Consider the following 24,005-nt stretch of genomic DNA (forward strand, 5'->3'; position numbering starts at 1 on the left):
TGTTCTCGTTGGTAATTTTTATTCATATTAAGTGCAGAAAATAAATACAAAAAACACGTTAGAAACAACTGGCAAAGTGACAAAGACCTGCTTCAGTCAAGTTTTGCTTGTAACAGTTTTGAAATGTGTTTTTTCCAGCTTTAGTCTTTAGATGTAACAGTGATTCCACATTGGCCAATCAAAATCTGCCTGAGTAAAATGTTCCTCTACTTTATATCAAATCAAAAAACTAAAAATATTTGGATGTCATGGTGTTTTTTGGTCTTTGTTTTGTTAATTTAATGTAGCAAAAAAAAAGAAAAAAGACAGTACACTGAACTGAAGATGGCACGTGTCAACGAGTTATTAACACTAACTAATAAAACTAAAAAAATCACCATCTGGTTTAATTCCAGTGTTTCCCAAAGTAGAGAATAGCTTGACACAGTTGTGTTAGTAACAATAACTACAATCTCCTTCCCTGATATCGGACACATTCAACACAAACGCACACTAACGATGGAGAGGTCACGGAACGTACAGAGCTGTGAGCAAATACGTTTAGTGTTGGTAAGAAATGTGTGAAAAAACAACCCTTCAGCTCTGAACCAGTAGAAAAACACGTTCACGTTGGGTGGATTAGTCATCAACGCCGATGTTTCGGAACAGATACGACATGGACTCTCCGTTGTAGATGCGTCGTATGGCCTCCGACAGGATCATGCTGATGTCCACCGTCTTGATCTTCGGACACTGGAGCTTCTGCAGCTCGTGAGGGATGGTGTTGGTCACCACCACCTGGAGGAGAGGAATCGTGGGAAGAAAGTCCGTCAGCGGCTAAAGAAACTCCGCCTCAGCGCAGGTGTGTGTGCTCACCTCATGATATGTTAATGTTATATCGATTCAGACAACTTTTTTCAGGAAATGTACTTTGATCCCCTGACATGTTTTGACTGCCAACTGTCAGTCTTCCTCAGAGGCATCTACTGATTGCTTTCATGTGTCCTTATGAGTTCTTTCTGGGCGAGGCTAAACTTGAGAGTTCTCTCAGGCTGGCCGGCCCCCTGTTGCCCAATGGTCTGTGGAGAAATGAGTCCCAGAGTGAGAATGACATCCCGGTTGACGTCCCTTTGATCCAGCAACATTTCCATTTCCCTCATCCCTGATGATGTCACTTTGATCCCTTTGATCCAGCAAGATTTTCATTTCCCTCATCCCTGATGATGTCACTTTGATCCAGCAACATTTTTATTTTCCTCATCCCTGATGTTTCTGGATCAAAGTGACATTTTAAATTTCCCTCATCCCTGATGATGTCACTTTGATCCTGCAACATTTTTATTTCCCACATCCCTTTTGACGTCCTTTTGATTCCTTTGATCCCACACCTGGGAGACTAGGGGTCGTGGCCAGCCTGAGAGAACTCTCAAGTTTGGCCACACCTAGAAATAACTCATAAAAACACATGAAAGCAATCAGCAGATTACTCTGAAGAAGACTGATAGTTTGCAGCCGAAATTTGTCAGGAGATCAAAGTAAAATTCTATCTTAATTTTCATCTGAATAAATGAAAGTTCTATTTCAAAAAAGAAGACAAAGAAGAACTTCGCTGGAGTTACGTGTTCTCACCTCGTCAATCGCCGACTCCTCGATGAACCGCGGCGCCTCGGAGGAGAGCAGGCCGTGCGTCGCCATGACAAAAATCTTGTAGGCGCCTCGTTCTTTCAGCGTCTCGGCCGCCGCCACGAAGCTGTCCACGTCGTCAATGATGTCATCCTTAAGGGCAAGAAAGTCTCATTTTTATGTCTTTTTGTTGGAATTGAATTCAAACATGTAAAATGATAATGGAACAATAGTTAAAAAAACTATGAATTACAACAGCAGAATTAGATTTAATCTAAAAACACTTAAACTTCTCAATTTACATGTACAAAAAGGAGTAGAAAGAAGTGTAAAATTATTTTATTTTACCTATAGCAACAATAAAATTAATTACCCATATATCATCATATTAACAATCTACATATTCACAAATTGTCCATAGCTAATAAGTATTATTCAGTCTTTATACATGTTTATAAACTGAATGACATTGTTTTAGCTCCACACTCTTTTACTCAACAAATTGAGATACAAAATCTTTTCAATGCTGTTCGAACACTTTGAACTTTCCCCTTTATTGACAACAATCAATTCAATTGTAATTGAGTTTACACAAAAAAGGCTCAGACGCCCACATCATGAATATTAAAATCTATATTTTCATTGATTAGGAAGATTAACAAGGCAACCAATAGATAGGAAATAAATGATGACAGATATTTGTTTTTAGTGTATTTTACAGCTGATTTAGGACCTGTTATTACAAGAGATGCTAACAGAAAGCTAACGCAAGAGGAAGGTTAACTTTTATGGTCCTTTTTATTTCAAACTTTAGTAATCAAGAACGTAATTGTAATTGACTGTGAGGATAAAAAATAATTGTAATTTCATTGTAATTGGAAAAAATGCTGGTCACTGTAATCGTAATTCAACATGGGTAATTGAAAACGTAATTGTAACTGAAAAATGTAATTGACTCCAACCCTGAGTGGCTGTAGGAATAAGGAATTTGTGTTTTCTGAAAAACCAACATTATGAATTACTCCAATGTCTCTTTTCTGCAGTAATACTAGTACTACTACTATTTTATGACTAATCAGATGTGAGTGTGAGTTTCTCTCACCACGATGATGGCGATGCGTCCCCCCACGTCTCCGACCACAGTGATGGGGGGTTTCTCTTTAGGAATCAACACTGGAAACAAACAGAACCATGAGGTTATCGGGCTTTTTCCAACACGTGGTTTGCAGGTGATCGTGTGCTCGTGTGCTGGTGTTACATGGGATCTCCATGCTGGGGTGGATGGCTCCGGTGGTCTTGACGGTGGGCGGGGAGTGTCTCCCGTCCACCTGGTCCGACTCGGCGTCCTGAGCCTCGCCGTGGATCACAGCGATCCCCAAACGCAGCCTCTCGGCAAACGACTGAGCTCTGCCACACGCACACAACACGTTTAAATGTATGCGTTAGCGTGGGAAATTGAATAGTGTTGCATGCTTTTATTTTGAAATCCAATGTGAAGAAGAAAGAAAAACATGTATTCCTTAAATCAGTGTTTTCCAACCTTTTTTTGATCATGTTTTTTATACTGTGTAACAAACACAGAGTAGCCAGGATCAGTGCACACAGTGACAATATTTCATTCTCTATTTTATTTATTCTCTATTTCCACTTTTCTTTATACTGCATTTTATTGCACTAGATTTTACAGAAGAGGATTAGGGTCACTGGAAAAAAAAGCAAAAAAACAAACAGAGCCAGTAGTGGAAGAAAAAACTCCAACACAATTGTAATCTTGATTTTTTTTTTTTTGTCTTAATTATTTATTTTTTGTTAATCTTTTATTTTTTGTTTTAATTTATTTATTTTTTGTTACTACTTTGGGATGCCTGCAAGCTCCTCCCACACAAAACACAGGTGGAGGCAGGTAGCGGACCGAAATAGTAACAGATGAAAATAGGAAAAAATAATATGACAAATTTTTTTTTAATAAAATCAAGACAAAAAATAAATAAAAATAAAGATTACAGTTGTGATTGTTTTTCTTCTTCCACTACTGACTCTGTCTTGTTTTCTTTCAGTGGCTCTAATCCTCTTCTTTCTTGATTTACTGTATATTTGAGATACTGAAATTGTAGAATACAGTTGTTTTAGATTGTGTTTTAATTTGAAAAAATAAATAAAAATGATAATTAAAAATTCCAAAGCATATTTTTTAAACAGTAATGATTATAACTTTACATCAATTAATAGACATTTTAGGTGACCCCATTTAAATTTCACGACCCCAAGGTTGAAAAACACTGCCTTAAATAATGAGTTAAAAAGGATTCCAGGGATGTGGAGGCTCACCTTTTGGCCGAGGCTGGAGACTTAGCAACAATAACAGCATTCCTGTAGTCTGGGATCTGAGGTTTGGAATTAGAATCACACTCAACACAAACAAAACACTTCTCAGATCACATTTTAACTCAAACATTTCCATGAGTAAAAACACAGCATTACGTGTGCAGTGAATGATAGTATTTTGTTTTCACTGAGCATTAATTTCAAAAATCATAAATAGAAAACTCCTGCAGATATTTAGAGGAAATCACTGGTGTCCAGATACTTACAACATATGTGGGGAAAAAAATTACATTTCTCATTTAATCTATTTACTCTCAAGACAAAAACAGTTTTATTAGGTCAGTGGTGTCAAACTCATGGACCGGGGTCCAAATCCAGCCCTTTGGAGGATCCAATTTGGCCCGCATGAGAAAGTAAATGAAACTCAATATTTGCAGGTGCTTATATCTCATTAATGCAGTCATTTTTATTGTTAAACTGTTGAAAAACTCAAAATTCTTACAAAGACCTTACATTTTCCTAAAATTATTACATAATATTTCCCTTAAATAAATAGAAATTGGTACAAAATCTAGGAAATGTAAAGTGAAGATCCTGTTGGGACTGATGTCTGTCACTTATTGCTTGGATATTGTCAGTTTCTTACATATTTTGCATTTAATGTATACGTGGAAGTGTAAAATAGGAACGTCCCGATACAACTTTTTCACTTCAGATATGAGACCAATATTGCAGCCTTGGTTGTTGGCCGATACTGATATTGGTCCGATACGATACCAACACGAATCATACATGCTTTTATTACTTATTTTATAGTGTGGAATGTTAGAAAAGACTTGATCAAGTAATGTTTCTCAAACAGAGAACAATAGTCAGCAACAGAAGGCATGAGAAAAACTGACCCATTTATTATTAACCAATTGGTTACATAAATGTTAGCCTTCAACATAACATCTACAGTATTCTACAATTGAATAAATATAATAATAATATAATATATATCGGATATTTCAGATGCAGTCCGATAAAATCCAATATTCGTTTTCTGGCTGATATCGGACCGATATCCGATATCAATATCGGATCGGGACACCCCTAGTGTAAATTACTTATGTACAATATGTTGAAATTACTTGTTTTTCCTGCTTAAAATCTGTGGCCCACTTGAAACTGTGTGTGTGCGTGTGTGTGTGCGTGCGTGCGTTGCTGACTTCTTCTTGTATGTACTGCAGGAGGAACGGTGAAGCTCTCAGGTTGTCCACTGGGATGTTGAAGAAGCCCTGAATCTCTTTCTGGTGCAGGTCCATGGTGATCAGGTGGGTGAGGCCTGTACAGTGGAACGGGTCACATGATCAACAAGAAAGAGTCATCTTTATCTTTCTCCTTGTTATTCTACCATTTCCCCAGCTGCCCACTAGGTGGCAGGTAAACAAACTATAAATGGTTACTCTTCTTGTAGGTGAATCCTGAGAACGAAACAGGTCCTAAAATAATATATTGTACACTTAGATCAGGGGTTACCAACATGGTGGCAGCGGGCACCAGGTAAAATCTGATTTACTAGCCAGACTTCAAACTGACAAAAATAAATACAGGTTTTACAGATTTCATAGACCACATGCTGCACTTTATACGTTTTTGTATTAAATCAACCATCTCGGCTTTTTAACACTTGACGTGACCTTGACCTTGACATTGTGGCTCCAAAGGTCATCTACATATTGTTGACAATGCCCCTATGAGATGGTGTATGTGTCATTAGTGCTGCATTAATAGCCTAGAAGGGGTTTTAAGACAAAGCAAGTTGCGTAAGAAAAATAAGAATAAGAATAATTCCAACAATTCAGTTGCCAAATACAATAAACCAGATTGTTTTCTTTCCTTAAACAAATTTATTAGAGCAAATATCTTCAACTAAAACATTAGAGCTGTTTTTAATTAAACATCCTCTGCTGTAAAGTGGTTTCTTGGTGGTTTCAGGATAAACGTTCCACCTACCAGCCTTGCACATCATGGAGGCGATGAGCTTGGTGACGATGGAGCCTCTCTTCCTCATCTTACACTGCTTACTGTACGGGAAGTACGGCAGAACGCCGGTGATGCTTCGAGCGCAGGACGTCCTGCAGGCGTACACCATGATCAGCATCTCCATGATACTGGTGTTCACGTCCCTGGAGGTCAGAAGAAGTGAGCAGGAGTGACGACTGGAGACACACCTCAGGGGGAAGCGTGTGTGCGTTCTCACTTGGACATGGTCTGGATGACGAAGACGTCTTTGCCCCGCACCGACTCCTGGATCTGAACCCGCGTTTCTATGGAAACAAATGGCAGGTGTGAGGAGGAGGAGGAAGAAGAGGTGAGAAAACACACACATTCAGACACAGGTTGGATGCTGGTCTGTGGGGAAAAAGCACCAAGGTCAGAATGTTAAACATGTGCCTCCCACACAGGAGAGAAGGAAACATTGGATAGTTCACTGCTCACTGACTCTGGTCTTAAAGTTCAGCTATTGTTATTGTCGCTGCCTGGGAATGTTGTTCAAAGTCCTGGGAGGGTTTTTGTTTTGTTGGTTCACGTCTCTAGAGAGTGCTTTTCTTCTTTTTTTATATATCGAGGACACAGACAGCACTCCAGAAACTCAATGCAGGCAAAACAAAGTCCTGGGCAATATATCGTGATTCAAGATATATCGAGTTTTTTATTTTGGCGATATAGAAAATGACAATATTGCCTATATCAAGATATATCTATATTTTTTTAACTTGTTTTTATTTATACAATCACACAGTACAAATCACATCACACACGTTTTTAATAATATTCATAGAGTGCAGTCAAACAGTGTGCTTTACAGTTTATCCATATTTCTGATATATACATTTCATAGCTTGTTTTGTGTTAAAATTCTTGTTTTAGGAGTCGCTTTCGTCGGAATGAAATGTGTCTACGTGACTTTTATGGATCAAATGAGCACATGTTGATATTCTACTTGGTCACTTTATCTCTTAAAATGTTTTCAGAACTTTCAAAGGTGGAGAATCGCACACAGTAGACAGTATTAGGGATGTCCTGATATAATTTTTTCATTTCCGATATGATACTGATATTGCAGCCTTGCGTATCGGCCAATAGTGATATTGATCCGATACGATATCAGCACGAATCTTACATACTTTTATTACTTATCTTGTAGTGTGGAATGTTAGAAAAGACTTGATCAAGTGATGTTACTCAAACAGAGAACAATAGTCAGCAACAGTAGGTTACTTTGTTGGAGTGTGAACCACAGTCACCTATAGATAGAAGTGCTGGAGCGGAACATTTTATCTGAGAGCCTGTATCGGTGATTTTTGATGCAGTCCGATAAAATCCGATATTCGTTTTCTGGCTGATGTTGGACCGATATCAATATCGAATCGGGACACCTCTAGACAGTATATACTCATAGAGTTTGTAGTGTATAGTACATTAGTGTGGCATTTCTGTCGTTACCTCTGTTAGCTTCCTGGTACACCTGCAGCTGTCCAAGCTCCACCCCCAGCCGCCTGGCAGACAGAGATGATAAGCAGAATATATGAATAATATTCACACAACATAATGTGCTTCCACGTTTTAAAACTTGCGTACATGCATTTTATTTGATCTAAAAGAGTAAAATGTGCTCCCTATTGTTATTTTATTCAACAACAATAGTTCCACAAACACATGTGGGAGGTAGCATTTTGTTACATCTATTGTAGATGCTTTTCAAAACATAAAGGTTGGTTAATGTGACCACAGACAAGCTGTCACGCTGGACACTTCTTCTCTTTTAGTGTGAAATTATCCGGCAAAAATGTGTTTATATTCATATATATATATTTATATACATATATTAGGGCTGCCAACTTTGGTTGTTTAGTCGACTAATTGGTCGATGCCATAATGGTCGACCCAAGATTTTCATTGGTCGACCAGCAATGGTATCAGTTCCAATACTGTTAAAAAAATAAAATAATTGCAATGCACTTATAGAGGTGATAAGGAATAAATATCAACTATAGCTGAACAAATTAAGACAGGCTGGAAGCACAAGCATCCACTATCGAATCAATCCTTTTACTGCACATGAACATGGATTATCCTTATATTTGATATGTAAATTCTGTAAATAGATCCACTGCGGTCTCTGGGCACACTGCACACCTGTGTTTGACGTACGTTTGTTCCCCCGTGCACTGATCTGATGTTGACATTAATAGTTTATTAATAAAAGCAGGCTTACCACTAAAACAAATGTAAATATGTCATTTGTATGAGAGAAAAATAGGTTTTAATTGTCGGTTTCAGGTTGGGCACAGACATAAATACCTAATGTCTGTAGGACCTGTAGGTTTCACTTTTGCTTTGTTGGGTTCTGGTCAAAGCTTGAATAAGGTTCAGATCATAAATGGTCTGTGTTTAAAAGCAAATCGGCACCACAAAATGCCAAAACTAAATATTTCTCTCTTTTTCTTTCTCCTCATCCTCCTCTGCACCTGCTCATTCTCCATTTTTTTTTACCTTGGTTGACAACAGTCCTAATATGTATATATATATATATATATAAGATGTAGCTACATTTAGCTTGATGAAGCTAGTTTCTGTCACATGTGTTTTCAGTATGTGCTTATTGCGTTCAATAATGAATGTAAACAGAGAAACTTTCCACGTGTTGTTGCTCTGACTTTTAAACAAACCAGTCCAACCAGTGTGTGTGTGTGTGTGTGTGTGTTCATGCTCACTCTGCGATTCTCTTGCCCATCTCGCGGCTCGAGGGATGAGAGTTGGCGGTGAAGATGACCAGCCCCCCCTTGGTGTGGTTCATGTCTGCGGGGCGTTGGACACTGCTGCTCTCCCCACACTCAGGCAGTGGATCCCTGGGTACCCACGCTGCACTGAGGCCTTCCTAAAGATAAAGACGGAGAAACAGGAGGGTGAGAGGCGGAGACTCTCCTCCATAATAACAAAGGGGAAGGTGATGCCAGCATCTCACAAAAAACGGAGCTCCCTTGCTTTATAGTCAGATAGCTGACACCTGTCATTAGCAATAAAAAGGTGTCATGAAGGCTGTCATTAAATGTCGTTGGTTACCCTAATCTTAACCCTAACCCACTAGATCCCTCCACCTAACCCATAAAATGCCAACATAGCTCCAAAGGTGTCATAATTTAGAAAACAACACTTAATAACAGCCTTAATGTCATCTTATTCATGATAATGACAGCGTAATGTCAGCCTCATGTATGAAACTTCAAGTGTGACCTTGTTTCTTCCTGTAGGTTAATTTAAAGCTTTACAATTTGTAAAGACCATTTTTTTTAAGCATAAAACAAAGAATACCATCCTCCTGTTTTTAAGTCAGAGAATGCCTCACATTACAATGTATTTAAATAACAGGGCAAATAAAATATTAAGCAAATGTAAAAAAAACTTAAAAAAACATTATTTAATTAATGTTTTCAAACATGCAATAAAACTTTAAGTTGATTTGCTTAAATAAAAAAGTGGGGAAAAGTCCTAAAATAAGTAAATGTTAGTTATTTTTTTTATTTCAGTAGCAAATCTAACTTGGTTTATTGATATATTCTGTTGCAAATTGTCCTTTTATTCCTACGGTTTATGGTAAACTCACTTGGACTAATCTAAATGTACAATAAGAAAGAAGATTATACATTTTTGTGTGACAGGTGACATGATAAAGAGATATAAATCAATGCTTTTTAATTTGCATGTGGTATTTTTTTGTTTTGTTATAAATGATTAAGTAATCACCTAAACACAAGCAAAAGATATTAAACGACAGTAAAACAGATTGAAATTAGCATTAAAATAAACACTTTAAGCGAATAAGAGTAGATTAAATGTGCATCGTGCGTTTTTCTGTACCACGTGATACAAATGATCAAATCTAACAGTCGCCACGAGAATATTTTCAAGTTATACGTGGATTTTTACCTTCTGCGTTATTTGTATTCGTGGGTTAAACCGTGTGTTGACGCTTTAATGGCTTGTAAATGTCTTGTTTTGTGTAAATATAAGGTTATTTATAACAAACGGTACACGCGCCAATGACAAAATATCGCGAGATTTAAGACGAATCAATCCTCGCACGCTTAAAAGCTCCTGAAACGGTTAACTATTACAAATAATAAATACCACAAATAAACACGAACAAATAGACAATATAAAGAACACTGACCAGTTTGTTCGGTAGCGCCGTTTTACAAGCTAAACGACGGTGTTTGTTCGCTTGTTTAAGCTCCGGGCTGGGTTTTTTTCTGTCTCTGTTCTCGTTCTTGTGGCTGGAACTGACGTCTGAAAAATGATTGACGTACGGCTCGACCAATCAGAAACCTGGAAACTAACCCACTGAGAACTGCAACAGCAACACCCAAATCAATCAAATGTGTTCATCTGATGAGAAACAATCGTAATAATAAGGGAAACCCGTTTCCGCCACTAAAAAAATATCAAAATAATAATAATTACACACACACATGGTACATAGTGTAGAAAATAGTGGAAGTACATAAATAAGTCTTATAAAATAAATTCTGTCACATTGTTGCATGTTTCTTTGCAACTTTACATTACAAATAATTTTCTATCTCATAATTATTACTTTCTTTCTCATAATTATGACTTTTCATCTTATAATTATGACCTTTGATCTCATAATGATGACTTTCTATCTCATAATTATGACTTTCTTTCTCATAATTATGACTTTCTTTCTCATAATTATGACTTTCCTTCTCATAATTATGACTTTTGATCTCATAATTATGACTTTCTATCTCATAACTAAGACTTCCTATCTCATATTTATGACTTTTCTTCTCATAATTATGACTTTCAATCTCATAAATATGACTTTCCATCTTATAATTATGACTTTAGTTCTCATAATTATAATTTTTTCTCATAATTATAACTTTCCTTCTCATAATTATAAACTTTTTTTCTCATAATTATGACTTTCTATCTCATAATTATGACTTTCTGTCTCATAATTATGACTTTATTAACTTAATTATGACTTGCAATAGTGATGAATAGTGGCGGAAACGGGCTTCCATATTATTAAATCGGACCAATGATTATTATAATATTTTTATGACAGGACTGTTTTTGTTGCAAACAAATAAAAATATATAACAACGTATTGTGTTACATCAAAATAAAAAATCAATAGAACCTTCTCTGTCAGGGATAATTATTCTGATTTTTGTAAAGATTTAGCTTTGTGGCCATTGTTTGCTAAATATAAGGAGATGCAATTTAAAATGTATAATTTTGTTTATCCATCAAATGAATTTACTGTTTTATGTGCAAATTTACAAGTAAAACTGGAAACTGTGAGTTTGCATGTTCTCCCCATGTTTGTATTGGTTTTTCTTGTAACTATTTTTCTATCTTTGTCACAACAATACAGAAATCTAGTCTTTTCTCTAATAATACCTTACAAATAATGATTTAAATGTGCTTTTTTTTTAACCTGTAAAAATTCAGTTGTTGGATTTGAAAATCTTTTGAGTTGTATGGATTAAAAATGACCGCTAGAGGGCAGTATGCCTTTGAGTTTTCCTTATGCATTCTTTTATGTTAATTCTGGCCTCAAACAACACAGTTTTGCTCAAAAAAAAGCTTTAAAGTTGCTTTTTTTTTTTTATGAATTTTTGGACATTGGAAGTGTAGTTTTATCCTATGGGACGCCGATTGTAAAGTTGCGCATTTTGCAACATTTAGCAACAAACCACGTTTAAAAAAACCCTGTGTGAATTTTTTTATGTTAACAGATTTACAGCAATATTTGTGAAATTTGTGATATTTTTTCTTGTAAAAATATAATGTCAATATTTGTTCATAAATATTAAATCTAAATCTTAAATGTTAAATCCAAATGTGAAATCAAATATTTAGCGAATATGCAAATTCACCATTTGGATTTAGAATTTAGATATAATATTTACCATTTAGATTCAACATTTAGATTTAACATTAATATTTAAATGTAACATTTACATTTAACATTTAATCTTAATCTAAATGTTAAATTTTAAATCAAATATTTAGCTAATATCCAAGTTCACCATTTATATTTAGCATTTAACATTTAGATTTATATTTCACATTTAATATTTAAATTTTGATTTAGATTTAGATGTAATATATAGCATTTACATTTAACATTTAAATTAAAAATGTTGATTTAGTATTAACATTAACATTTACATTTAACATTGACATTATATTTTTACAAGAAAGAAAAGCACAAAGTTCACAAATATAGCTGTAAATCTGGTCAAAAGTAACATAAAAATTTGCAACTGGTTTGTAGCAAAAACAATGTTGCTGTTTATTTCAGCAGGTGCAACTTTACAATCGGCGCCCCATACTATCCACACATTCCGGGGTCACGTTTATTCAATCAGCTCAGGTTTTAAAATCAAACTTTACTCAAAATGCAAGACAAAGAATATCCTATAGTGAGTCCATCATAGGGCAAACACAGATATACCTACACATGTTTACAGCTTTAGTCAATTTAAAGACTTTATTCAACAAACAATGCATGCATCTCTTGGTTCTGCATTAATTAAAAACAAAAGACAGATTTCTAAATGCACCGTTGATACCATATGGGATACTGTTCAGTGTTCTGACATAACTGGTTGGATATGTGGAGGAGGTAGAGAGCTGCAGCATCCAAACACACACACACACACACACACACACACACACACACACACACACACACACACACACACACACACACACACACACACACACACACACACACACACACACACACACACACAGATTAGGAGAGGAGTTAAAAATCTGGAGGAGGATAAGCAAAGTCACATTTATCCTCACTGATACGTTCTTCTGTATCTACATGATTACAGTGTGTGAATCTATAGGCTCTTACATCCTGAGAGTAGAACGCGTGTGTCAAACTCAAGGCCCGGGGGCCAAATCCGGCCCTCTAAAGCTCACAATTCGGCCCACAGGAAAAAGTAAAGATGACCGTGAAAATCACCAACTGATTCAGTTGTAGATATCTCAGTACCTCTAAATCAGTGTTTTTCAACCTCGGAGTCGAGACCCCATGTAGGGTCGCCTAGAATTAAAATGGGTTGGACACCCCTGGTGTGAGTCATGCTATCTTTAAAGGGCAAATAGAGTATATTTAAATAAAGGAGCCAGGGTGGGTAAAAATAATCATTTTCTGCAGTATTTCCCACTGCCCATCATGGACAATCATTATGGAATCTGACATTGGGCTTGTTGACTTAGCTGGAAACTTTGACAAAGACCCCAAAAAGTTGGCAGGAATATGATGTCAATAAATTATGAGCCAGTTTTTAACTGGGTTCTAATTTTATGTGTGATGACTAATACATTAACATGATTAACGTAAGAAATTGGAGTGGTCGGAAAAAGCACAAACAAGCACAAGGAAAACATGCAAACACCACACAATAAGCCTAGTTAGCTCTTAGGCTAACAACTCTTCTTAAGTAGATATTTGTGTGTTTTTTTATTTATTCTATTTTTATTGTGTTGTAACACCATTCTTATGAAGGTAGATGTGTGTCTTTATTAATAAATAAATAAATAAAAATCACTCCAATGAAAAAATGTTTACTTCAATCAAGAAAAAAACAATAATATTTGAGACCAAAACAATTTTTTGATTGAAATGTTTTCTTTTTTGATTGAATAATAAAGACACAAATCTACTTCCATACTTTACAAGCTGCTGCAAATTTTGTTGTAAGATTTGTCAATGAAAGTCTATCTATCTATCTATCTATCTATCTATCTATCTATCTATCTATCTGCTGTCAGTGGAATCGAACTCGCACCTTTCTCCGTGTAATCCCAGGTAAACCTCCTCCGCATACATAAAGCACCCCACTACTAGCCACGCCCCCAAAGTGGCAGCACGAGCCGTACAAGCCACGAGCTGGGCCAGCTGTGGAGCGCGCGGGGCTCGGTCGCGTGCATGTGTTGGTTCACCGTTTTTTTTTGTTTGTTTTTTTTACCGTACGCTACGCAGAGAGCACGCGGGACGATGGATCGTCTGTCTTTCTACTCCACGCACGGACGCACGCCCTTGCTAACTAACTGACTGACTGCACGCACGCGCGTTCACGTGCAGCGTGTGAGCCCCGCGAGGCTTCTCCCTCCTCCGCGCGCTCCGTCGGTTGTTTGTCGCGGATTCAGCGCAGCACGAGCACAGACACCGACCGACCGACCGACCAGGCTCCTGCAGCACGAGGAGGAGGAGGAAGAGAAAGAACCGCAGCAGGGCCCCTGGTCGCGGTACCGGATCCATCCAGGAGGAGAACGGTGTGTGGCGGAGAGGGGGGAACCTGAGAGCGCCCCCTGTCACCTCCTCCTCACCCTATACTGGAGAGGGAGGTGGGGGGGTCTCACCGTCAGTGAGCCCCGGGAGGGAGGCGGTGGTTTGCTGGGATGCTGCGGGATTAAAGGCGCCTAAAGATGGGGAAGGACCAGGAACTGCTGCAGGCGGTGAAGACCGAGGACCTGCTCACGGTGCAGAAGCTGCTGCAGAGGCAGGGCAAAGCAAGTAAGAACCGTCACCATTATTCAGCCACAAGATAGACCTGTGATGCTCCTGGGCTTTAAACCAACCACACACACACATGCACGCGCACACCTACACCGTAACGCGGGCTGTTTGCCACTGAAGGGCCTCACCGATGGAGGAGGAGGAGGAGGCCTCAGGATCCACCAGGATGGATCTGAGGAGATTAGTGGTGTGATGGGAGACTGACAGTCCCTGGTTGAGATCACTGCAGGTGTGTGTGTGTGTGTGTGTGTGTGCGTGTAAAAGGGTAAAAATGTAGGGAAAAGGGAATAAAACGGGGCAATTTTAATGAGCAAAAGGTAGCTTATTTGGATGGAAAGTGGCAAAAAAATGGTTCAAGAATCCACAAAAGTGCCAAAAAAAGAACTTGTGTGTGTGTGTGTGTGTGTGTGTGCGTGCGTGCAATCTTTTGGGTGACCCTGCCTCATCCCATTGAGATATGATATAATTAAACTTGCAGCTGCTGAGGTTTAAACATTAACACCAACGTCAACAAGGAGCAATAAAACCTGCATCTTTCATTCTATTCTACTACTTACTAGGGCTGGGCAATATATCCAGAATCAAGATCTGTCTAGTTTTCTGTTTTGGCGATATAGAAAATGACAATATTATCTATATCGATATATACAGTATATCACAGAGCTCTGGGCAATGAACCCATAACATTTGGCATTTTCTAGTCTTTTCTAGTCACTGCTCCTCCATTCAAGGGTGGAAACCCAATTTAATTGGGGTAGATTCCCAGGTGGAGGGCGGAGCCTCTAAACCACTACACGTGATGTTTACTAGTACTGGGGTGTCAAACTTTTGGCCCAGTGCCTGTCATAGTCTGGCCTCGTGTTTAGAAAACTGAACGATTAAGCAAAAATATCTACAAATGTACATTTTTAATAAAAAAAAAATGTTGTTATAACATATTTTGAAGAAGATGCAATGGCTACAAGTCTGAACGACCTCACATGACATGTCTAACAGCACTACATTCCTATTAGAGCTGCACGATTAATCAAATTTTAATCGTGATCACAATTTTGGTTCCCACGATTAAAATGACCCAATCGTCGGTAAAATGTACATTTAGCCTGAGATCAGCCTTTGGTACAGTTTAAATTCTTGGGTTAATTTTTTTAAAATGAATGTGTTATTCTTATTTAAAGCTACATTTTGCACTGTAAACTCTACACTTATTGTTTGTTTAAATATTTGTGATTACAATATTGATCAAAATAATCTTGATTATCATTTTGGTCATAATCGTGCAGGCCTTATTCCAATAGTCTATTTAGATTTCTGGAATTTTGTATAGGAGTTTGTCCATCTTTCCTCATTTAGATGTAGGGATGTAACGATTAATCGTAAGGCAGTTAAAAATTGATTCATAGGTATCACAGTTCATATCGATACTTTGAAAATTGAATCGCAGTACTTTTTTTAAACCTACCTATTTATCTATTTATCCTTCTCTTGTCCAGAAGCGTAGGCGGAGGGCGGAATCGCCTTCTACTTTCAAACATGTTCATAAATGATTCATTACCCCTTTAGCACCGAAAGAATATCTGTAATATTACGTGAATATCTGTAAAATTCACGTTTTTCTATTTGCTTTGTCTGCTAGCATAGCATCTCTTCTTCACTGAAAGAATATCTGCATGCCAATCGACCACTGGGTTACCAGCGCCCTCTGCTGGTTCAAACAAATATCTGACGTAAATACAATGCAATGACTGTTTTTTATTTATTTTTTTTAAAGTCCAATTATTAAGGCACAAAATACATTTTAGTTGCACTTTTAAAAAGAAAAATAACTATTTTGCAGTTTTGCATTGTTTACTATAGAACCGGAATTTAAATTAATAGGCTTCTTCTTCATTTGTATTATTCATTTATTTATTTCATTCAAGATACATTTTTAGTTAAATTGCATTGTTTTGAATAGTTTATCAAGGGATTCTTTTGACAGTGAATTGTTAAATCCATAATATATATATAACATTGTCAGAAATTCACCCACAGTTTTCTGGGGAAAATATCATGTAAATACATGATATTGTGACAAAACATCTACGTGAGGCATTTCTGCTAAAGAAAAAAGGCTTCCTATTGATTGCTTTTTTTGTTTCAGAACGTGAAATCCACGTTTTCCGTCCATTTTCCGGTGACCACAGAAAATCAGAGTCTCTATCTAATTTGAATCTTAACTAATGTGAAACTTAAAAATTAACAGCCATGTATGACTGCCTTTTATCTTGTTTTGAGTAAACTTTTGTAAAGTTATAAGTATTATAACGCTCGGATCATCTTTGTGACCAAAAGTAACATTTTGGGGGATTTTATTTGTTTGGCTGTAAACATTCTGGTCATTTTAAAGACTAGCTGTATGAAATGTTGCCACTATTGTTTCTACATTTTTATTTGCATAATTCCAAAGTCCTGTGTATTAGAAGTGAATAGAAAAGGAGATATATTATGCATCATACTGGCACTTAGTAAACCTCGTGACCAAATTTGCCCCATTGACCCCCATTGTAACCACATATTTTTTTATATTCTATAATCATGACTTATCATAATGCTTTTTCAATAATACCTAATAGATCAAAGCCTCTACCTTCAAAATAAAGGGAAAATATGATTTAGGTGATTTTTTTTTTTGTTGTTTTTTTCCCCTCAAGCATGATACATTTTTGTGATTAGAATCTTTATTACAATATTGATTAGGGATGTTCCAATGCAACTTTTTCATTTCTGGTATGATACCGATATTTCAGCCTTGCGTATTGGCCGATACCAATATTGATCCGATATCAGCATGAATCATACATACTTTTATTACTTTACAATAGTCAGCAACAGTAGGTATGAGAAAAACTGACCCATTTATTATTAAATAATTGGTTACATACATTCTAACCTTCAACCTAATATCTACAGTATTCTACAATTGAATAAAATAAATAAAAAATGAATTAGGGAAAGAAAAAAAAAAAAACGGATATTTGTTTTCAGGTGGATATCGGACCGATATCTGATCGGGACACCCTAATATTGATCAAAATAATAGTGATTATCATTTTTGGCCATCGTGCAACCCTATCACAAGGGTTAATCGTACCCTGGGTAGGCAACTATTCCCCAGTTTTCAAAGGACAGACGGGGGGCAGTAGGACCCTGGGTATTTATTTGGACCTATCAATTTATTCTATTCTACTCATTGATCATGTTCACTTTGTCATTTTTATTCACAATGCAGCGTTTCTAACCACCTATTGTAATGGTTGATCATCTGCTGCTGCTGCTCTCCCACAGCCCACTCCACAGTGTGGGCAGCACAAAGGGAAAGCTGCATGATGATGATGATGATGATGATGATGATGGATCATTCTGTGGTACAGCAGATTATTAGGACATCGCTTCCCTGTCTCAAAAATATTTGTCTCGTTTGAGCAGTTTGAGCTTTGGCTGCAAAAGTTGGCAACTGACGGTGATTGGTGAGGCTCGTCTAATTTAGTTTGTCTTTATATGTCTACAATTTTTCAGCAACTACCCCAAACTGGCCATATTTTAACCTATTTTCATCACTTTTTCTTGCCATATTTTTGCTCCTTTTAATACATTTTTGCTTAATTCCTCCCATTTTGACAATTTTTCCATCAAATTTCAATGCATTTTTTCCACTTTCAAGACTTTTTCGGCACTTATAAACCCTTTCCACCACTTTTCCACCTAATGTTGACCCATAATTGTTACTTTTAGCCTCATTTCACCATATTTCATGCTTATTTTTGCCAATTTACCAACATTCACGATTTGTCATGCCCAGTATTTGCCAGTTTAAACTAATTGTTGAAACTTTAAACCCTTTTTACCACTTTTTCTGTCTGTTTTTGGCCGCTCTAACTTGCAACTTTTAACCAATTTCTATGGTTTTAAAAATCCCATTTCACCACCTTATACACCATTTTTGGTCACTTTTAACCAAATTTTTTCTGATTAAAACAAGGAATTATAACCTTAAGTATATACTGTTTATACTAGTATATACTATGGTGCAAAAAATAACAATTTATGGAGTACATTTTTATTGCACTTTTATGAGATGGACCGTTTATGTTCACAAGGTGTACATGTGTATGTAAATCTAAACGATTGCACAAGGTAGGGCTGCACAATTAGTAGTGCACACATTTTCCATCCATCTTTTCTTTTTTTCTTCTCCATCCATCCATACATCCATCCATTTTTCCTTTTCTACATTCATCTTTCCTTTTCTCCAAACATCCTTCCATCCATCCATCTTTCCTTTCCTCTAAACATCCATCCCTTTTCATTTCATCCATCTATCCAACCATCTTTCCTAAATCCATCCATTTTTATTTCCTCAATACATCATCTCTTTCCTTTTCTCCAAACATCCATCCATTTTCATTTCATCCATCTATCCAACCATCTTTCCTACATTCATCCATTTTCATTTCATCCATCCATCCATCTTTCCTCCAAACATCCGTCTATTTTCATTTCCTCCATACATCCATCCATCATCTTTCTTTTCCTCCATGCATCCATCCATCTTTCGTTTCTTTCATCCAGCCATCCAACTATCCTTTTATCAATTCATTCATTCATCCATATTGATCTTTCCTTTTTTCCATCATCCATCCATCCAACATGTTTTGTTACTGTAACATGAGGAAACTAAGATACTAAAACCTCACACATGTTTCGGGAGAACATGCAAGCTCCACTAATGATGCAAAAACCTAGCTGAGAGACAAAGTAGTGCGTGCGTGCGTGTGTCGTTGCTGTTAGCAGAAATTTGTGAGTGCAAACTGCTGATTGTGCAACAATCATCCAGTGCTTGCAGGATCACAGCATGTTTTTCATTAGAAAGAGTTTTTTTCCCCTCTTAGAATAAAAACCCTGGGAAGACGTTCCCTGGAGCACCTGGAGAGGAGAGGATGTGTTTATGACGTGTTGTGGGACGTTTCTCAGTGTTAGCGAGCGTTGGACCTCGGAGGGAAGCAGCTAATCCTCACCAACTCTTCCTTTAGAACCTAAAATATATTGTTTTTCCTCTGCTTTATTTAATCACTCTCAGTCTTATAGGATTTCTGATTTATTTTGACTGTGATGTTTGGATCTACTGTATATCAACCAGGGTTGTGTCTTGTGTAATTATGGTGTAATTAAAATTGTACTTGTAGTTTAAAAAAAATCTGTTGCTGTTGTAATCGTAAATAAATTGTAATTGAGTTTAGATAATTTACTTTGTAACTAATTGCCATGAAAATTCTATAAAAATTATTATCAATTCAACACAAAACTGGGGAACCATGTTCTAGTTCTACTCATACGTAGTTAACAACTATTGAAATATGTTTCATACCTTACCAAGCTTTCACACATTTTACCATTGACCACTTTTTAAATACTTTATTGCATTAATTAACAAACAAAATGTAATTTTGACAACTGTCATCAAAAATACACTGCATTTAAAAAAAAAAAACATTTCAAAATAAAACAAAACGGACCGAAAAGAACAGAACAAACAATGAATTAATGAATAAATAAATAAATAAATAAATCTAGGATTATACTGACACAAAAAAAGGCTCAGAAGCGCACACCAAAAATATTAAAACCTATATTTTCATTTATTAGGAAGCCTAACAAGATAACTAATAGATAAGAAAAAAAAAACAAGATGATAGATAATTGTTTTTAGTGTATTTTACAGCTGATTTAGGACCAGTTATCATAAGAGATGCTAACACAAGAGGACGGTTAACTTTTATTAGGTTATTTGTTTATTTCAGGCTCAGTAATTGTGATTAAATTTTTTATTTTTTATTTTTTAGTACTTGAGAACAAAATTGTAATTGACTTTCAGGGAAGAAATAATTGTAATTTAGTTATAATGGGTAAAAAATGCCAGTCAGGAGTGGTGTTTAGCTCAGTGGGTTGAGCGCCCGCCCCATGTACAGAGGCTATAGTTCCTCACCTGCAGCGGGTCCAGGTTCGATTCCCGGCCTGGGACCCTTTCCTGCGTGTCATTCCCTGCTCTCTCTGACCCCTTTCCTGTCAAGCAACTGTCATATAAAGGCCACTAGAGCCAAAAAAATCCTAAAAAAAAAAAAAATGCCAGTCACTGTAAACGTAATTGAATTTTTACTGAGCACGGGTAATTGTAACTGAAAAATGTAATTGACCCAGAAAGGGTCAACACTAAGCAATAAGCTGATTAAATCCATGTTTTTGATATCAGTGATATTGACTGTTTTCCCTTTAATTGCCTGCTTCGTAACAGCAACAAAGCAGGGTTTTATTCATCATAACTGTTTCCATGTTAGTGTGTGTAACCGTACTAGAGTTAAATCCTCATAAAATGTGTTTGGCTGCAGGATTTTCTTTGATGTAGTTATTTTTTTCTCAGTTACACAACGATTTATCTTGTGACCCTTTTGGAGGCACCTGACCACAAAACTAATCCACAGTTTAAAGCAGTGTAAACATTTCTACTTTAACTTGTGAGTGGATTTCTATTGGTTTATGTCGCCTGCTTATCCAGTTAAAGGTGCTGCAGCTTATTCCTGCTTACTCGGGGTACACCCTGGACAGATGTGCAGTTCATCACAAAGGGTACCAGTAACGGTGTTGTGTATGGTTTTATTGATTTTAGCTATTGTATTCTAAAAACCACAGATAAAAACAGGATGATAGGTGTGTAGTGCCGCCAATTTCTCCATTTTCTCATCATTTACCCAATTTTCATTTTGTTTCCATTTCGTCGTCTTTCCCTAATTACCGAAATTATGCTAAATGTGCTCAATAACTGTTAATTGCATTAACAAATTTCATGTTTCTATTAGGCCTATTGAGAGTAAAGATATATATCGAAATGTCTGTTTCTGCGACATAGAAAATTACAATATCAGCTATATTGATATATTTTTGTTTTATAGCTTATTGTGTATTAAAATGCACATTTTAATAGTCACTGCTTTTGCTACTTCTCCCAACAGCATGTAAAGCTCAGTTAGATGGATTACTGAGTGCGTCCTAACCCAGACCTTCACCTAAACAAGCCTCACTACAGAACTCACTCACACGTGCTGTCCCTTAGAGCAGTGTTTCCCAACCTTTTTTGTCTCATGTAACCCCCGAGGCCTCTCTTCAGATGAGGAGAACCCCTTCGTCACGCCAATTTAGTAACCTTTCTTGTCTTACTTACATGTTGTTAATAGCTTGAAAATGTCAACCTGTACGTTTAACGCACACTAAATATCAATTTTGTGCATTAAATTTATTGTTTAGCAGAGAATATATTTACCTCAATTTTTAGTGATGTGCAGAACACATTAGTATCAATTAGTAGGATATTAAGGCCACAATATTGTTTATTTCATTAATGCAGTTTATTGTCAACAGGTGGAAAAGCTGTTGGATGAGCATTTACAGTGTCTGAAATAGGCTTTAAAATGACTCAGCATGTTGGAAATAGATTCATCAATGTTTCCAAGTACTCCCTACAATGTGTTCAAGTACCCCTAGGGGTACACGTACCCCTGGTTGGGAACCACTGCCTTAGAGGAGAAAAAGCCAAAAGTGGAACATAGGGATGTAACGATTAATCGTAAGGCAGTTAAAAATCGATTCATAGGTATCACGGTTGATATCGATTTTCTGACAATTGAATCGCCGTACTTTTTTTTAACCAGCAGAGGGCGCTATCCGGAAGTGTTGGCGGCGGGCGGAGTCTGCTAATACTTTCTTTCTGGCCGCCTTCTACTCTTAAATATGTTAATAAATGATTCATTACCCCTTTAGCATCGAAAGAATATCTGTAATATTACTTGAATATCTGTAAAAGTCACGTTTTTCTATTAGCTCTGTCTGCTAGCATAGCTTCTCTTCTTCACTGCAAGATATCTGCATGCCAACCGACCACTGTGTTACCAGCGCCCTCTGCTGGTCCAAACAAATATGACGTAAATCAGTGCAATCGTTTTTTTTTTTTTTAAAGTCCAATTGTTAAGGCATAAAATACATTTTCAGTTGCACTTTTAAAAGAAAAAGAACTATTATGCAGTTTTGCATTGTTTATTATAGAACCAGAATTTAAATTAATAGGCTTCATTTTCATTTGTATTATTCCTTTATTTCATTCAAGATTTATTTTTAGTTAAATTGCATTGTTTTGAATAGTTTATCAAGGAATTCTTTTGACAATGAAAAATATAAGGAAAATAATACAGTGTTTTCTAGTTTTTTTCCCAAAAAACAAATTTGTCTGCAGTCCCATTTTGTAAATGAAAAAATCGTGAGAGAATCGTATCGTGAACCCAGTATCGTGAATCGAATCGTATCGGGAGTTGAGTGAATCGTTACATCCCTAGTGGAACATATTGTGCAGCTGTTGGTTAATAAATGTGCCCGTGTGGCATCAGCAAATTTAATCCAGAATTGTCTTTCAGTAAGGAAAATATTGAGATTTATATCATATATCGCCATTTTCAGATAAAACTGTCATTTTGGTTCATATCGTTCAGCCCTAATCGCGACGCATTCACAGCCGTTATTTTTTTCTCACTGTGACACAGATGAATTAGTGCTGGGAAAAGCTAGCATTTGCATTCAGACACAGGAAACAAATTGACCTCCTTTACCTTTTATCAAAGGAGCAGAGGAAATAGAACCGCATGGTAAAATGCCAAAGTAGCAGCATCCTGGCTTGTAGTATGCAGATTATGATATATATATATATATATATATATATATATATATATATATAGTATATAATAAACAAAATCAGCAGCTCAACCACATTGATTTTATATATGCCATTAACATTTTTGTTACAGTATTTGCTGCAATTTACTATTTAAATAATTGATTAGAAATTTTTGCAGATTTTTATCTGTAATGTTTATTTCACCCAGTTCAATGTTTTATATATGAAAAATGTTGTGGAAATGCATGATATTCTCCCAAAACTTGCATGTGAGGGTATATTCTAGGGCTGGGCGATACGGACTAAAACCCATACCTCAAAATAGAGATACACAATATAGATCTCGATATTTTAACTCCATAAAGCCTTACCAGAAATACAATTCAGGATTACATTTATTAACAAACAGCTGCACAATATGTGCAAGCTTTTGGCTTTTTGTCCTCTAAGGGACAGCACGTGTGAGTAAGTTCTGTAGTGTGGATGTTTAGGTGAAGGTCTGGGTTAAGACGCACTCAGAATTCCATCTAACTGAGCTATTCATGCTGTTTTGAGAAGTAACGAAAGCAATGACTCCTAAAACTAGTATTTTAAAACAAAATAAGCCAGTGTTTCTCAAATGGGGGTCTTATGAGAGAGAGAGAGGAAGTGGAAAATTAACAAATGAAAGCAATAAAATATGGGGTTTTATGATGT

General features: G+C 36.5%; 2 protein-coding genes across 4 annotated transcripts in view; one reads left to right on the forward strand and one right to left on the reverse strand.

Annotated features, from left to right (window-relative positions):
* Positions 1–2: 2 nt before the first annotated feature.
* Positions 3–10,256, reverse strand: LOC114468818 (phosphoribosyl pyrophosphate synthase-associated protein 2). The gene is made up of 11 exons (XM_028455920.1): positions 10,148–10,256; positions 8,691–8,854; positions 7,420–7,472; positions 6,173–6,239; positions 5,926–6,098; positions 5,139–5,254; positions 3,931–3,986; positions 2,861–3,009; positions 2,705–2,775; positions 1,609–1,755; positions 3–777 (listed from the first exon to the last, which is right to left on the reverse strand). Exons 2-11 carry the CDS (start codon positions 8,771–8,773, stop codon positions 619–621), a joined length of 1,074 nt encoding a protein of 357 aa, XP_028311721.1. The 5' UTR covers positions 8,774–8,854; positions 10,148–10,256; the 3' UTR covers positions 3–618.
* Positions 10,257–14,463: 4,207 nt separating this feature from the next.
* The window catches only part of caskin1 (CASK interacting protein 1), a 140,239-nt gene continuing 130,697 nt past the window's right edge, over positions 14,464–24,005 (forward strand). For all 3 annotated transcript variants that reach the window (XM_028454423.1, XM_028454424.1, XM_028454425.1), the window contains exon 1: positions 14,464–14,551. In XM_028454423.1, coding sequence (XP_028310224.1) covers positions 14,464–14,551 — 88 coding nt within the window. The remainder of the gene's footprint in view (positions 14,552–24,005) is intronic.

The sequence above is a fragment of the Gouania willdenowi genome, chromosome 8 (assembly GCF_900634775.1).
Source record: "Gouania willdenowi chromosome 8, fGouWil2.1, whole genome shotgun sequence".
NCBI classification, from domain to species: domain Eukaryota; kingdom Metazoa; phylum Chordata; class Actinopteri; order Blenniiformes; family Gobiesocidae; genus Gouania; species Gouania willdenowi.